The sequence below is a fragment of the Ascaphus truei genome, chromosome 7, assembly GCF_040206685.1.
Source record: "Ascaphus truei isolate aAscTru1 chromosome 7, aAscTru1.hap1, whole genome shotgun sequence".
NCBI lineage: Eukaryota > Metazoa > Chordata > Amphibia > Anura > Ascaphidae > Ascaphus > Ascaphus truei.
In genome coordinates this window covers 19,369,435-19,384,614 of record NC_134489.1, presented here as the reverse complement: position 1 = coordinate 19,384,614, position 15,180 = coordinate 19,369,435, and the positions used below count along the sequence as shown (strand labels likewise).

Below are 15,180 nucleotides of genomic sequence, written 5' to 3'. Positions count from 1 at the left end.
AAGGGCCTGTTGGAGGTAATAATTTAACTTACCACATCGTGGAGGTTGTGGCCTTGTTCCATTAAGGTTTGCAGTCTGCCGAGGAAAGAAAATAGTTCACACAGCATGGTTAGAGGTAATTTCTTAAATTATCTGGGACATTTTAGTTGAAAAGCCCACAGTTATCTTTCCTGGGCACATTTCTCAGGCTTTTAGAGAACAAGAGGAAATCATTCAGAGTTATCCTGACATGAGGCTTTGGAAGTAATAGGAGGCTGGGTGGTGATTGTAATAAGGGGAACCGTACAATACATGTTGTAGGCGTAGCCATGAAGTAGGACCACGGTGACACATTCGGGAAAACAGGGCGATGCTCCTACAGCAAAGCCTGGTCTAGGGGGCCTATTCTTCGATAAAATCACTGCGAAACCGAATGGTTTGGCACGACCCTACCTCGCGGTCTGACTTTTATGTCATCACGGTATTCAGAAAGAATCAGAAAGCATTACCACAAGTAACAACCCGTGAAGTAGGAAAATGCCAATGCCGCTCGGCGTAGCAGTGACTTTACCTCAGCCTTTTTCTAAATTCTGCCCGTGCGATCTGCCCGCAGTCTGTAAGAAGAGCACGGACAGAGACGCGTCTCCCTGCACAGAGAGAGCCGCATCTCCCTGCACAGAGAGAGCCGCATCTCCCTGCACAGCTCTCACAGGCGATCTCCCTGCACAGAGAGAGCCGCATCTCCCTGCACAGCTCTCACAGGCGATCTCTCACAGGCAATCTCCCTGCACAGCTCTCACACGCGATCTCCCTGCACAGAGAGAGCCGCATCTCCCTGCACAGCTCTTACAGGCGATCTCCCTGCACAGCTCTCACAGGCGATCTCCCTGCACAGCTCTCACAGGCGATCTCCCTGCACAGCTCTCACAGGCGATCTCCCTGCACAGCTCTCACAGGCAATATCCCTGCACAGCTCTCACAGGCGATCTCCCTGCACAGCTCTCACAGGCGATCTCTCACAGGCAATCTCCCTGCACAGCTCTCACAGGCGATCTCCCTGCACAGCTCTCACAGGCAATCTCCCTGCACAGAGAGAGCTGCATCTCCCTGCACAGCTCTTACAGGCGATCTCCCTGCACAGAGAGAGCCGCATCTCCCTGCACAGCTCTCACAGGCGATCTCTCACAGGCAATCTCCCTGCACAGTTCTCACAGGCGATCTCCCTGCACAGCTCTTACAGGCGATCTCCCTGCACAGAGAGAGCCGCGTCTCCCTGCACAGCTCTCACAGGCAATCTCCCTGCACAGCTCTCACAGGCAATCTCCCTGCACAGAGAGAGCCGCATCTCCCTGCACAGCTCTCACAGGCGATCTCCCTGCACAGAGAGAGCTGCATCTCCCTGCACAGCTCTTACAGGCGATCTCCCTGCACAGAGAGAGCCGCATCTCCCTGCACAGCTCTTACAGGCGATCTCCCTGCACAAAGAGAGCTGCATCTCCCTGCACAGCTCTCACAGGCGATCTCCCTGCACAGAGAGAGCTGCATCTCCCTGCACAGCTCTCACAGGCGATCTCCCTGCACAGAGAGAGCTGCATCTCCCTGCAAAGCTCTCACAGGCGATCACACTGTTGTTATTTAAATTTTATTAACATATTATTGAAGCAGGTCGTCTCTGGAGCAAAACCGCATTAATTTCAGCCCCGGGGATAAAGGGGCTGTCGGTATCTCCTGTGCTTTTAAATGTCCCGGTCACATGACGTGGGATATTTAAACAATGTGGGGATACCGGTACCTGTAACTCAGGAAGCCTGCTACAAATACTCTGTTATTAAACTAAAAATAGCTTCATTACCTTAGCGGCTAGCCGCTAAGGCAATGAAGGAGTTAAACTTGAATACCTAGTTTCTTGGGGGTAGAGGGCATGGGTGAAGGGGGTAGTTGCCCCAGGGTGAGTGGTTAGACCTATATGGTGGCTAGCAGGACGGGGTTAACCCTTTAATTACCATAGTGGTTAATAACCGCAAAGGTGATTAAGGGGTTAGTGGCCAGTAGTTAGTTTTTTTATTTTACTGTCAGTGCCGACTGAAGAAGAGAAGACAAGTGGGATGAGGACGGCCTTCATCCCTACACAGGAAAGTGCAACTTTAATTTACTTTATGCTGGCTGGATAATGTTTTATTTTTTTATAGGCAAATTAGCTATTATCCAGATCTGGATAAAAGGGATTTTGCCCATTACTGTACTATTTGTGTTAGGGGGAGGGTAGTAGGGTGCCCATTCATTGCCATTGGGGTTGTCTTTGCTCCCATTGAGGGCATAGGTAACCACACTTGCAATCAATGATTGTATTGGCTAGTATTGTGTTTTAATGTTAATTGTGGGTAGAGGGGGTGGGTGACGGTGGTATTTGGCCCATTGGGGGTGTTTACGCTTACTGGGTGGGTAACGGGGTGGGGGGGTGGGGGGGGTTAACCCCTTCATTACCTTAGCGGTAGCAACCATTAAGGTAATGAAGGGGTTAACTCCTCCTATAACCCTCCCGGTAGACATAAACACCAACCACGGGCCAAATACCACCTTCACCCACCCCCTCTACCCACAATAAACTGACACTGGTATTTAACCCCTTCATTACCTTAGTGGTTAGCCGCTAAGGCAAGCATGTCAAACTCAAAGGCCAATACGGGCCAAATAAACAAGGTTTAAGTTTAGGTGGGCCGCAAAAAAACAAAAAAAACTTCAATTTTCAAAGAAACGTAGGTTTATTTCGAAAAGTACAGTATAAAAAAAAAGAACGATAAAATTAATGTTTTCTTCCTGACACTTGGCATCTCTGACTCTCCCTGACTCTCCCTGACTCTCCCTGACTCTCCCTGACTCTCCCTGACTCTCCCTGACTCTCCCTGACTCTCCCTGACACACTCTCTCTCCCTGACACACTCTCTCTCCCTGACACTCTCTCTCCCTAACACTCTCTCCCTCTCCCCAACACTCCCCGACTCTCCCTCTCTGTCCCCCTCCCCCTCTCTGTCCCCCTCTCCCTCTCTGTCCCCCTCTCCCTCTCTGTCCCCCTCTCCCTCTCTGTCCCCCTCTCCCCCTCTGTCCCCCTCTCCCCCCTCTCCCCCTCTGTCCCCCTCTCCCTCTCTGTCCCCCTCTCCCTCTCTGTCCCCCTCTCCCTCTCTGTCCCCCTCTCCCTCTCTGTCCCCCTCTCCCTCTCTGTCCCCCTCTCCCCCTCTGTCCCCCTCTCCCCCCTCTCCCTCTCTGTCCCCGACACACACACTCTCTGACACACACACTCTCTGACACACACACTCTCTGACACACACACTCTCTGACACACACACTCTCTGACACACACACACTCTGACACACACACACTCTGACACACACACACTCTGACACACACACACTCTGACACACACACACTCTGACACACACACTCTCTGACACACACACTCTCTGACACACACACTCTCTGACACACACACTCTCTGACACACACACTCTCTGACACACACACTCTCTGACACACACACTCTCTGACACACACACACTCTGACACACACACACTCTGACACACACACTCTGACACACACACACTCTGACACACACACACACTCTGACACACACACACTCTGACACACACACACTCTGACACACACACACTCTGACACACACACACTCTGACACACACACACTCTGACACACTCTCTCTCAGACACACACTCTCTCTCAGACACACACTCTCTCTCAGACACACACTCTCTCTCTCAGACACACACTCTCTCTCTCAGACACACACTCTCTCTCTCAGACACACACTCTCTCTCTCAGACACACACTCTCTCTCTCAGACACACACTCTCTCTCTCAGACACACACTCTCTCTCTCAGACACACACTCTCTCTCTCAGACACACTCTCTCTCAGACACACTCTCTCTCAGACACACTCTCTCTCAGACACACTCTCTCTCAGACACACTCTCTCTCAGACACACTCTCTCTCAGACACACTCTCTCTCAGACACACTCTCTCTCAGACACACTCTCTCTCAGACACACTCTCTCTCAGACACACTCTCTCTCAGACACACTCTCTCTCAGACACACTCTCTCTCAGACACACTCTCTCTCAGACACACTCTCTCTCAGACACACTCTCTCTCAGACACACTCTCTCTCAGACACACTCTCTCTCTCTCAGACACACTCTCTCTCTCTCAGACACACTCTCTCTCTCTGACACACTCTCTCTCTCTGACACACTCTCTCTCTCTCAGACACACTCTCTCTCTCAGACACACTCTCTCTCTCAGACACACTCTCTCTCTCAGACACACTCTCTCTCTCTCTGACACACTCTCTCTCTCTCTGACACACTCTCTCTCTCTCTGACACACTCTCTCTCTCTGACACACTCTCTCTCTCTCTGACACACTCTCTCTCTCTCTCTGACACACTCTCTCTCTCTCTGACACACTCTCTCTCTCTCAGACACACTCTCTCTCTCTCAGACACTCTCTCTCTCTCAGACACACTCTCTCTCAGACACACTCTCTCTCAGACACACTCTCTCTCAGACACACTCTCTCTCAGACACACTCTCTCTCAGACACTCTCTCTCTCAGACACTCTCTCTCTCAGACACACTCTCTCTCTCTCAGACACACTCTCTCTCTCTCAGACACACTCTCTCTCTCTCAGACACACTCTCTCTCTCTCAGACACACTCTCTCTCTCTCAGACACACTCTCTCTCTCTCAGACACACTCTCTCTCTCTCAGACACACTCTCTCTCTCTCTCAGACACACTCTCTCTCTCTCAGACACACTCTCTCTCTCTCAGACACACTCTCTCTCTCTCAGACACACTCTCTCTCTCTCAGACACACTCTCTCTCTCTCAGACACACTCTCTCTCTCTCAGACACACTCTCTCTCTCTCAGACACACTCTCTCTCAGACACACTCTCTCTCTCTCAGACACACTCTCTCTCTCTCAGACACACTCTCTCTCTCTCAGACACACTCTCTCTCTCTCAGACACACTCTCTCTCTCTCAGACACACTCTCTCTCTCTCAGACACACTCTCTCTCTCTCAGACACACTCTCTCTCTCTCAGACACACTCTCTCTCTCAGACACACTCTCTCTCTCAGACACACTCTCTCTCTCAGACACACTCTCTCTCTCTCAGACACACTCTCTCTCTCAGACACACTCTCTCTCTCAGACACACTCTCTCTCTCTCTGACACACTCTCTCTCTCTCTGACACACTCTCTCTCTCTCTGACACACTCTCTCTCTCTGACACACTCTCTCTCTCTCTGACACACTCTCTCTCTCTCTCTGACACACTCTCTCTCTCTCTGACACACTCTCTCTCTCTCAGACACACTCTCTCTCTCTCAGACACACTCTCTCTCTCTCAGACACACTCTCTCTCTCTCAGACACACTCTCTCTCTCTCAGACACACTCTCTCTCTCTCAGACACACTCTCTCTCTCTCAGACACACTCTCTCTCTCAGACACACTCTCTCTCTCAGACACACTCTCTCTCTCAGACACACTCTCTCTCTCAGACACACTCTCTCTCTCAGACACACTCTCTCTCTCAGACACACTCTCTCTCTCAGACACACTCTCTCTCTCAGACACACTCTCTCTCTCAGACACACTCTCTCTCTCAGACACACTCTCTCTCTCAGACACACTCTCTCTCTCAGACACACTCTCTCTCTCAGACACACTCTCTCTCTCAGACACACTCTCTCTCTCAGACACACTCTCTCTCTCAGACACACTCTCTCTCTCTCAGACACACTCTCTCTCTCTCAGACACACTCTCTCTCTCTCAGACACACTCTCTCTCTCTCAGACACACTCTCTCTCTCTCAGACACACTCTCTCTCTCTCTCAGACACACTCTCTCTCTCTCAGACACACTCTCTCTCTCAGACACACTCTCTCTCTCAGACACACTCTCTCTCTCAGACACACTCTCTCTCTCTCTCAGACACACTCTCTCTCTCAGACACACTCTCTCTCTCTCAGACACACTCTCTCTCTCTCAGACACACTCTCTCTCTCTCAGACACACTCTCTCTCTCTCAGACACACTCTCTCTCTCTCAGACACACTCTCTCTCTCTCAGACACACTCTCTCTCTCTCTCAGACACACTCTCTCTCTCTCTCAGACACACTCTCTCTCTCTCAGACACACTCTCTCTCTCTCAGACACACTCTCTCTCTCTCAGACACACCCTCTCTCTCTCAGACACACTCTCTCTCTCTCTCTCTCTCTCTCTCAGACACACTCTCTCTCTCTCAGACACACTCTCTCTCTCAAACACTCTCTCTCAAACTCTCTCTTTCTCTCTCAAACTCTCTCTTTCTCACACACACACACTCAGACACACACAGACACACAGACACACAGACACAGACACACACACAGACACACAGACACAGACAGACACAGATAGACACACAGACACACACAGACACACACAGACACACACACAGATAGACACACAGACACACACAGACACACACGGGAAATCGGAGCAGGAGGGCAAGGGAGAAGCAAGGCAGGCATGGAGCAGTAGTCACCTGACTTGCTCCATGCAGCAGGAAGAGGCGGGCAGCAGGAAGAGGCGGGCAGCAGGCAGCAGGAAGAGGCGGGCCTCACTATGCAAGCTCGGATAGAGCTTGCTCCGGGCCCAAAAAAATTCTGGCAGCGTGCCAACACGCGCCAGCCAATCGGGAGAGGGGGAGGTTTTTTTTTTTTTCCTTTGGAGAAAGCACGCGCAGCGCGAGTTAAATATTGGCGAGCTGGGCCGCAAATATGTTCATTGTGGGCCGCATGCGGCCCGTAGGCCGCGAGTTTGACATGCTTGCGCTAAGGTAATGAAGCTGCCTGTATATCTATTTTTATTACATAGGATTGAAGCCGGGGGTCTCCGGAGCTGATATTAATGTGGGGCAATCCGATGCAGGAAAAATATTTTTTTCTTCTAAGTCCTACCACAAATCCCATCCCGCCGCCCTCGAGGTGGCGAGATGAGATTTGCAAGTTGCTCGCTAGTTACAGGCTCGATGTGACTATCGGAGCTACTAGAATAGGGTGATTTTACAAAAACGGGAGTTGGAGCTGTTTTTGAGCTCAGGCCCGGTGTGTCGGAGCCGCAGCGCTGCCGCTCGGGAAGGAGCACTTTCCAAACGGTTTTTGCATGTTATTGAAGCTTTCTGACTGGCTACCTATGCCAAATCGTTCGAGAAGTGCTCAAAATGCTCGATGACTTATCGAACGTACTAGAATAGCCCCTAAGTGCAGGCTTGTGGTTCACTGCTTGTAGTCAATGAAGGGTACCAGTTAATTTAAGCCACAGAGTTCAGATGTGGAAGCTACAGTGTCTATTTAGCCAAGTCTCCTAGGTGCAAAACTGGAGCAACACAGGAGCAAAAAAAAAAAATTACAAATACAGAACCAAAAGGAATAGGAGGCTCACGGCAAGCAGCATCAAAATGATATTTATTCCATGTTAAGTGGATCAAAGGTCCCCCCTTAGGTCACAACAGGGTTCCACCAACGCGTTTCGGGCAGTATGCCCTTTCTCAAGGTGTACAAAATACTATTTGAAGCTCATTTTTATATCCTAGCGCCGATCGCGCGACTTCACGGACAGTGTGACCAATCGGATTGCATCTCCCCTTAGCGTCCCGATTGGCTGCTAGGATCGCGTCATATCAACAAGCTTTATTGAACATCACATCCTACAATGTAAGGGCTATGGGATAAAGGGTGGTGCTTTCCGATTGGTCCACTAATACATACAACAAGTAAAACTTTATTATATTTAACAATTTAACATAAAAACGTCCATGACTTCAAAAGAAAACTTCAAAACCCAGGTGCAAAAGAAAAAAAGGAAATATAACATAAATAAACGTTTTTCAAAGAATACAAATAATGTTTAAAAATGAAATAATAATAATAAAAGTAAAAATGAAAAGAAAAAGTGATAGAATGATATACACAGAAAAACAATGTTTAAAGCTAAACAAAAACTTTAAAAATTAGAATTTTAAAAAAGTTAGAATTTCTAAATTCTAATTTTTAAAGTTTTTGTTTAGTTTTAAACATTGTTTTTCTGTGTATATCATTCTATCACTTTTTCTATTCATTTGTACTTTTATTATTATTATTATTTCATTTTTAAACACTATTATTATTCTTTGAAAAACGTTTATTTATGTTATATTTCTTTTTTTTCTTTTGCATCTGGGTTTTGAAGTTTTCTTTTGAAGTCATGGACGTTTTTATGTTAAATTGTTAAATATAATAAAGTTTTACTTGTTGTATGTATTAGTGGACCAATCGGAAAGCACCACCCTTTATCCCATAGCCCTTACATTGTAGGATGTGATGTTCAATAATGCTTGTTGATATGACGCGATCCTAGCAGCCAATCGGGACGCGCCTAAAGGGAGATGCAATCCGATTGGTCACACTATTCGTGAAGTCACGCGATAGCGCGATCGGCGCTAGGATATAAAATTGAGCTTCAAATAGTATTTTGTACACCTTGAGAAAGGGCATACTGCCCGAAACGCGTTGGTGGACCCCTGTTGTGACCTAAGGGGGGACCTTTGATCCACTTAACATGGAATAAATATCATTTTGATGCTGCTTGCCATGAGCCTCCTTCTATTCCTTTTGGCAGTGCACTGCCTTATCTTTTTACCTGTTCCTGCTACTACCTGGGAGATTGCACGCCTGGACATACCTGTGGTTGGACACTCCAGGAGAATATAAGTGAGTGATACTTATGGGTCGCCGTACCCTTTATTTCTCCTTTATTATGGGACTCTGGTCTGTACTATTCATATATGGTGCCGCTGGCATTAGGTACTAGTCCCCTAACGCTATTAGGGCTATGCTATGATACATGCTTATATGGAAGGAGTTTATACCAACTGCAGTTCTTTATTACCAAACAGGTCTTGTTTTTTCTGATGCGCTGGCTTTCTATATACAAATACAGAACCAGTTATCGAAGAGGAAAAAAAACTATTGTTTCCAAATATTGTTACTATTGTCTTTAATAAATGTTGGGCAGATATTTGCCTGTTTTGACCAGGGTTTGCAAGCCGGAGACTTTGATAAATAGTTGGACGTTATCTCCTACTGAAGCTTATTATTTAGGACAGGAGGTTGAGGTTTCGAATAGACTGGTGCCAGAGAAGGGGGAGAAGGTTCCACCGTTACACCATTATACCGTTACGTGTCTTTTCTCAAGCGAACACAGAGCAAAGCGGGGCTATGGCAGAACTGCTGCACGACTGTGTTCTATTAGAAATCTGTGGGCAAGGAAGGTGGCCTTGATTTGGTCTGAACGATTAGATATGTATGTGTTTAACATTAATATTTAAGAAGGTTAATATTCTCCAGCACAGACATCACTGCTGCTATCACAAGATGGTAAAAGCAGCATAACGAAGAAGTGTGAGTGAATGTCTGAGAGTGAGATTCACTGAGGCTCGATTGACTTCAATGGTAGTTAACGCCAGATCCGTGGCGTTAACCCACAATGGACCTTGGTAAATCTCCCCCTAAGTCTGACACGAATCTCCGGATGGAGCGGAAGGATGGTATAGTACAGTGTTATCCAACAGATCAGCACTGTCACCAAATAGCAGCTGCAACACCTCATTGATGCTTGGAAAAAACAAACCAATAAACTGGTTAGAAAAGTACACGGCAAACCTCAGTTATTGGGACTAGTTGGTGTAGATAATAAAAGTAATATTTTTTACATAGCGCTGGGAGTATACGCAGCACTGTACATAGAATTTTGCAGGTATAATGGGTCACGGCAATGAAGGGCTCACAATTCACTTTTTAAATCTACACTTATAGTCTAAGTTTGGTGCCTGGCGCCCAAGATCAGAAAGAGCCGACACCGGGATTCAAACCAGGTTTACCCACTGAAGCTCAAAGGCATGGTTCCTACTAATAAGCTCCTCTATGCAGTTTTGCAGCTTGCCCAGCAAAGCATTGTTTTTTACTGGTGTTATCTTTTTGCTTTTGCCGATTGCCCCTGCAGTTTTCCTGCTTGTATCATGACATTTAAAAGTATTATAGATGTCTGGTGAGCCTTCTACATTTAGATTCTGTTTGTACTTATCCCATTTACTGTACGTCAGATTGTTTGACAGAGAGGTTTTTTGCCACCTGGATCCATTTTAGCTCCAAGAAAAGGGGCGCAGAAAATGTCACACGAAGACACAGAATTGGCTACATCCCATTGCAATATGTGGCAGGCAACTCCTCCTTCTGCCAGCTGGTTCACACCTCACAAGGGCCTGGAGTCATCAAAGAGCGATGCAGGGTATCGAGCCCAATCTGGAGGTAACTACCATTGACATGAATGGCAGCAACCGCCAGATTAGGAAGGTGGGTTCAACTGATCTGGAACATATTGCAGTGCTACTTGCCACCAACAGGGGCTGCTCTATAGCTGGTATTTATAACTACAGCATCATCATATGTGGGAGGGGAGGCACTGGTCTTTAGCTCAGTATGGAGTGGAGTATAACTGGAATAAATGACCCGATATGGGATGTTGGGGTGGTCTTTGCCAGCATGCGTCTTCATCCTTCTGTGCTTAATGAAGTTTTCTTGTTATTACATAATTGCATCGGAGCTCCCTGTCTGAGCTTTATTAAATAATCCTTCTCCTGAGGTCTGTGTTTTCATGTATCTGACCTTTCTGTTTAATAAAAACACAAAGCATGTGGAAATTAGCACCCGAGTGGGGTGCGTGCCCTGGTATTTAAAACTAGGAGAAGGAGTGATTGAGAGGAAAAACTTAATTGCAATAACCGGCTCTTATTCTTAACTCATGCACGACTAGAGGGGCCCCACAGGAGAACGCAGGGATAGTAATTGGCAAGAAAATCAGAGCATATCTTCAATACCTCATGGTCATAATGGCACTATATACTCTTTTATAGAGAGTCTATCCCGTTTCAGTAGAGGGGAAAGGGTCAGAAGACAATTTCTTGTGATGAATAAAAAATGACAAAGCATTTTAAAGTCACAGTGAATTCCCATCTGGTCCCAGGTAAACCAAACTGGCCCAGTGGAAACTGGTTTTCATGAACTGGGATGGGAGGTTTCAAGGCTTGGAATGTTTGTAGCTGCACCTTCAAGTCCCTGCATCATAATCTAGCAATTATTAGTCCGTTTATCTATGTAGATCTTCCAGACTAATACTAAGGTTGACAAAGTAAAAGCCATACAAATACTTTTGTTATTAAATGTCTGACTTTTGCTTTGTGCTGTAGAAGACTTGGGGAAGGGTACAGCAATTCAGAACTGGGTCATGTACTTGCTCTAAATTCATAACAGTGGTCATGCCCTGAAATTATAATTAGACACTAAAGGGGTAATTCTATATATTCTATACATCCCGAGGCAGCCATTTGGGCCATTGTAAGCCAAACATCGCTATTAAAGTAAATGGGAAATTTTCATTCATAAATGGCCAACGGAGTATATACAGTAGTATTACCCCCTATGTGTTTTTTTCAAAAAGTTTGCAAAGGATTTCACTATACAATTTGTGACCAGGATAAAAATGGGGATATATACGGTGATCGACACTGTAATTAATACGCAGAAAGTCTGTGCTGTTTTTCTCCAATTGTTCAGTCAGGGGAGGGCATCAGCAGTTCAAGGCTTGTCTGTCTGCTTTGAAAAAGGATCCATCAACTATTCTATGAATCGGAGTCCCGGTCATGAACATACATCAAGCTTGGTCGGGCCATACATTATTCCCAAGGAGTTGTCATACTTGTGTGTTTAATTAATTACTGGAGCTTAAGATCGGATGAATCATTTTCCTCGGGTGAGTTTTAGGGCAGGCAGATGAATATTCCATGGGTGCCAAAATGTAAAACTGCAAGTTACTTACAGAGGGAGAGCCCATGGCGTGGACTCAATTCCTGACACCATCATTAAAAGTGTGGTGGGAGAGAGGTTATGGGTGGTATTTACTCAAGACTCTCAGCCATCAACCTGGTGCAAAAAACACACCAAATGAATACAAATAAAGAAAATCCCGAAACAATAAAACATATATATATACATTTGTAACCCCCTGTGTGACGAGCTCCACACACACACTCACGCTGCCCCCTGGCAGGTTTATCTCCCGTGTGCTCTGCACATGTGACTGCAAAGGACATGAGAGCAGCCAATGATAACGGCTGTGGAAGAGGAGGTGCCTTTAAAAAGGGGGCGGTCATGTAGAGTCAGATCTGCGCAGACTTCAGTGCGATCAGGTTCGGTCGAGGTCTGCAGAGATTGCACGTGGCATCAAGAGAGAGAGCTACAGGGAAATTCGTGGACGATAGTTCAAGCGCTGTCAGAGGGGACATTCAATGGCTATAAAGACACAGTGGTTAGGAAGCACCCTTTTCGAAGTACAGGCCTGCAACAGTTAGCACACCACGAGCTCCCACGGTGTGCCGGCACCATTACAAGGCAACATATCCAGGATTGGGTGGCTAGTGCACCACTGACACTGACTCACAACCACACAGCATTACTGGGGATTGTGTTGTACTTGTATACTGTGTGTAGTGATCCTCATATGGGGATCACAGGGTACCTACGTGATTAGTGTGTAAGAAAACTTGTTGTATCCCCCCATATACCGTGTCCGTACTCTTCTCGCTATCTGACTGTAGGCCACGTGTGGCCCAGTAAGTTATTAATAGGACTCAGGCCCTGGCCTCAGCAATAGTCACAAGTCTGAGAGCTAAACGTAGAGGGGTTACATATTTGATACTGTAACTTAGCATCAGGGAGAGCTGCATAAATACAGCAACCCACAATCTGTAAGAGCTGGAAGGGGCAAATGGAAACCAGCAGTTAAAAGCCCCCAGAAACATTAACCCCTTCTCTTCTAAAGAAGAATAGAGTGCATAGTTAATATTTCTGGGTCAGTACAACCCCTTCAATGCTGGTGGGACTGGCACAGCACGGCAACTAGCAGAGTCCCAAGTACCATGGCAAGTGTTGCAGCAATTCCAGTATTCGACCAATGATGGGAGCCGAGTTTGACAACAATATTATGGATCTTGGTACGTAAGACTGTCCCTTTATTCCTACAGACATATGCAGAAAGGGCAGAAAAAGCAGTTACTTGGCAACTAGGCAGCATTGCAGAGAGCCAGCTGAAAAACAACTTGCGCGATTTGCAAATACACCAGAAGACTTGTAGAAATCCAGAAACTGTAGATTGCCCTTGTTTAAGACCCCCAATTAAATGTGTGCATTATTTAAATATGTTTTTGTTTGTGAGCTACTGTAAGTAGGTCTGCACCCCCCAGTGTGAGGGGCACAAGCTGTCCACTCCTACTCCCAGACCTCTCCTGTCCCCAAAGTTAACACACATAACAGTTGTGATCATTGGGACACTGCTAAGAAAAATGTCACTGCTTGGATTCCCAGAATGGCCCCCAGGCAGGAGAACCTTCAGTGAGGAGTGATTAATCACACTCAGGCAGATATCTGCTCACTGCACAGCTGGGAACCAGAAACAAACTGTCCTCTAGTAAATGTACATGAGCTGAGTGCAGGGAATTATCGAGGCACAATGTATCACACAGACAACACTAATAACACTACTGTATATCACAGATACCAACCCTAATAACACAGTATCACACACATCATTGCTAATAACAATTTATCATAAAGACATCAATTATAATAACAATGTACCACACAAACTCTGGCCCTAATAACACTCCATCAGAGATGCCAACCCTAATAACACTGTATCAGACACAGCATTGCTAATAACAATGTATCATACAGATTACAATGATAGTAACACTGTATCAGAGACACCAATCATAATAACTCTGCATCATAGAGTGACCAACCCCAATTGGTTTGGGAACATGTTGCACACTCCTTACCTTTTGACCTTTGCCAGGGGTTAAATGATTTGCTGGCCACCTGGTCCCTTGCAGGGGCAGCCAACTGTCTCTCTGCTGGAACCTCCGGTCAAGGTGACGGGCCAGTTTCCCATCCGGTGTCATTGTGAGGGCTCTCATGTCATCCAGCTAAGACCAAATCCGGCAAAGAGGACGGATTAGAAAACCAGGACACGTACAGATGCAGAGGGGTGATTTAGGGCCCAACTGGGAAGATTAAACCATGAAAACATTTTGTTTCCAAATACACTGTGGACCTTGTTTTTAATGCATTAATATAATCACTATCTTGGTCCTTACAAGGTAATATGACCTGAAGGGCCTTAAGCTAAAGGATGGCGGGACAACGGCAGTAATAATGTTGCTGGCAGACAGAGATGTGCAAACTTCAGTTCGTGTTTTATTCGGACTTTCAAAAAAGAGGTCTAGAACTCATTAGCTAAAAAAGTTAAGGCAAAATTTACAAAGTCGAAGCAAAATTCTACAATTCTGTCTCTGCCTCTCTCTTGAACACCATCCCCCTCCCCTCTCTCTCTCTCTCTCTCTCTCTCTCACCCTCTCACACACCCTCTCTCACACACCCTCTCACACACCCTCACTCACCCTCTCACACCCTCACTCACCCTCACTCACCCTCACTCACCCTCACTCACCCTCACTCACCCTCACTCACCCTCACTCACCCTCACTCACCCTCACTCACCCTCACTCACCCTCACTCACCCTCACTCACCCTCTCTCTCTCTCACCTGATGAGATCACTAGCGGCCATTGGTTTTGCAAATAATTCGCTTTGTGGATTGGCGCTAACCTCAGGGCGCATAACGTCCATTGCTGGTTTTGATAGCAAGACGTTATGAGCCCTCACTTAACAGAGCCTTGTGTGTGTGTGCCCAAGAGAGGCTGTGAGGCATTAAACCAGCAATACTACATCCCCTCTCCCTGATGTTCTTCTTCTTATTATATGTAAAGCATGTACTGTATAATTCTACATTCTTACCTAAGCTGGCAATCGTTTGGCTCTCCTGTTATAAATCTGTCAGAATCCCGATTGCGTGCCTAAAATAATGGCCGCTTTTCAGTTTCAATCAATCCTTCAGTGAACTCAGCAGCTACAATTTATCATTACAGTACATTACTAAGATAACATTGACTATTGTTACAGTTTGCAGCTCAAACT

General features: G+C 46.4%; 1 protein-coding gene across 3 annotated transcripts in view; it reads right to left on the bottom strand.

Annotated features, from left to right (window-relative positions):
- Positions 1–15,180, bottom strand: part of LOC142498782 (uncharacterized) — a 137,896-nt gene that overhangs the window by 61,470 nt on the left and 61,246 nt on the right. For all 3 annotated transcript variants that reach the window (XM_075607208.1, XM_075607209.1, XM_075607211.1), the window contains exons 8-9: positions 13,983–14,129; positions 33–75 (exon numbers count right to left, since the gene is read on the bottom strand). In XM_075607208.1, coding sequence (XP_075463323.1) covers positions 33–75; positions 13,983–14,129 — 190 coding nt within the window. The remainder of the gene's footprint in view (positions 1–32; positions 76–13,982; positions 14,130–15,180) is intronic.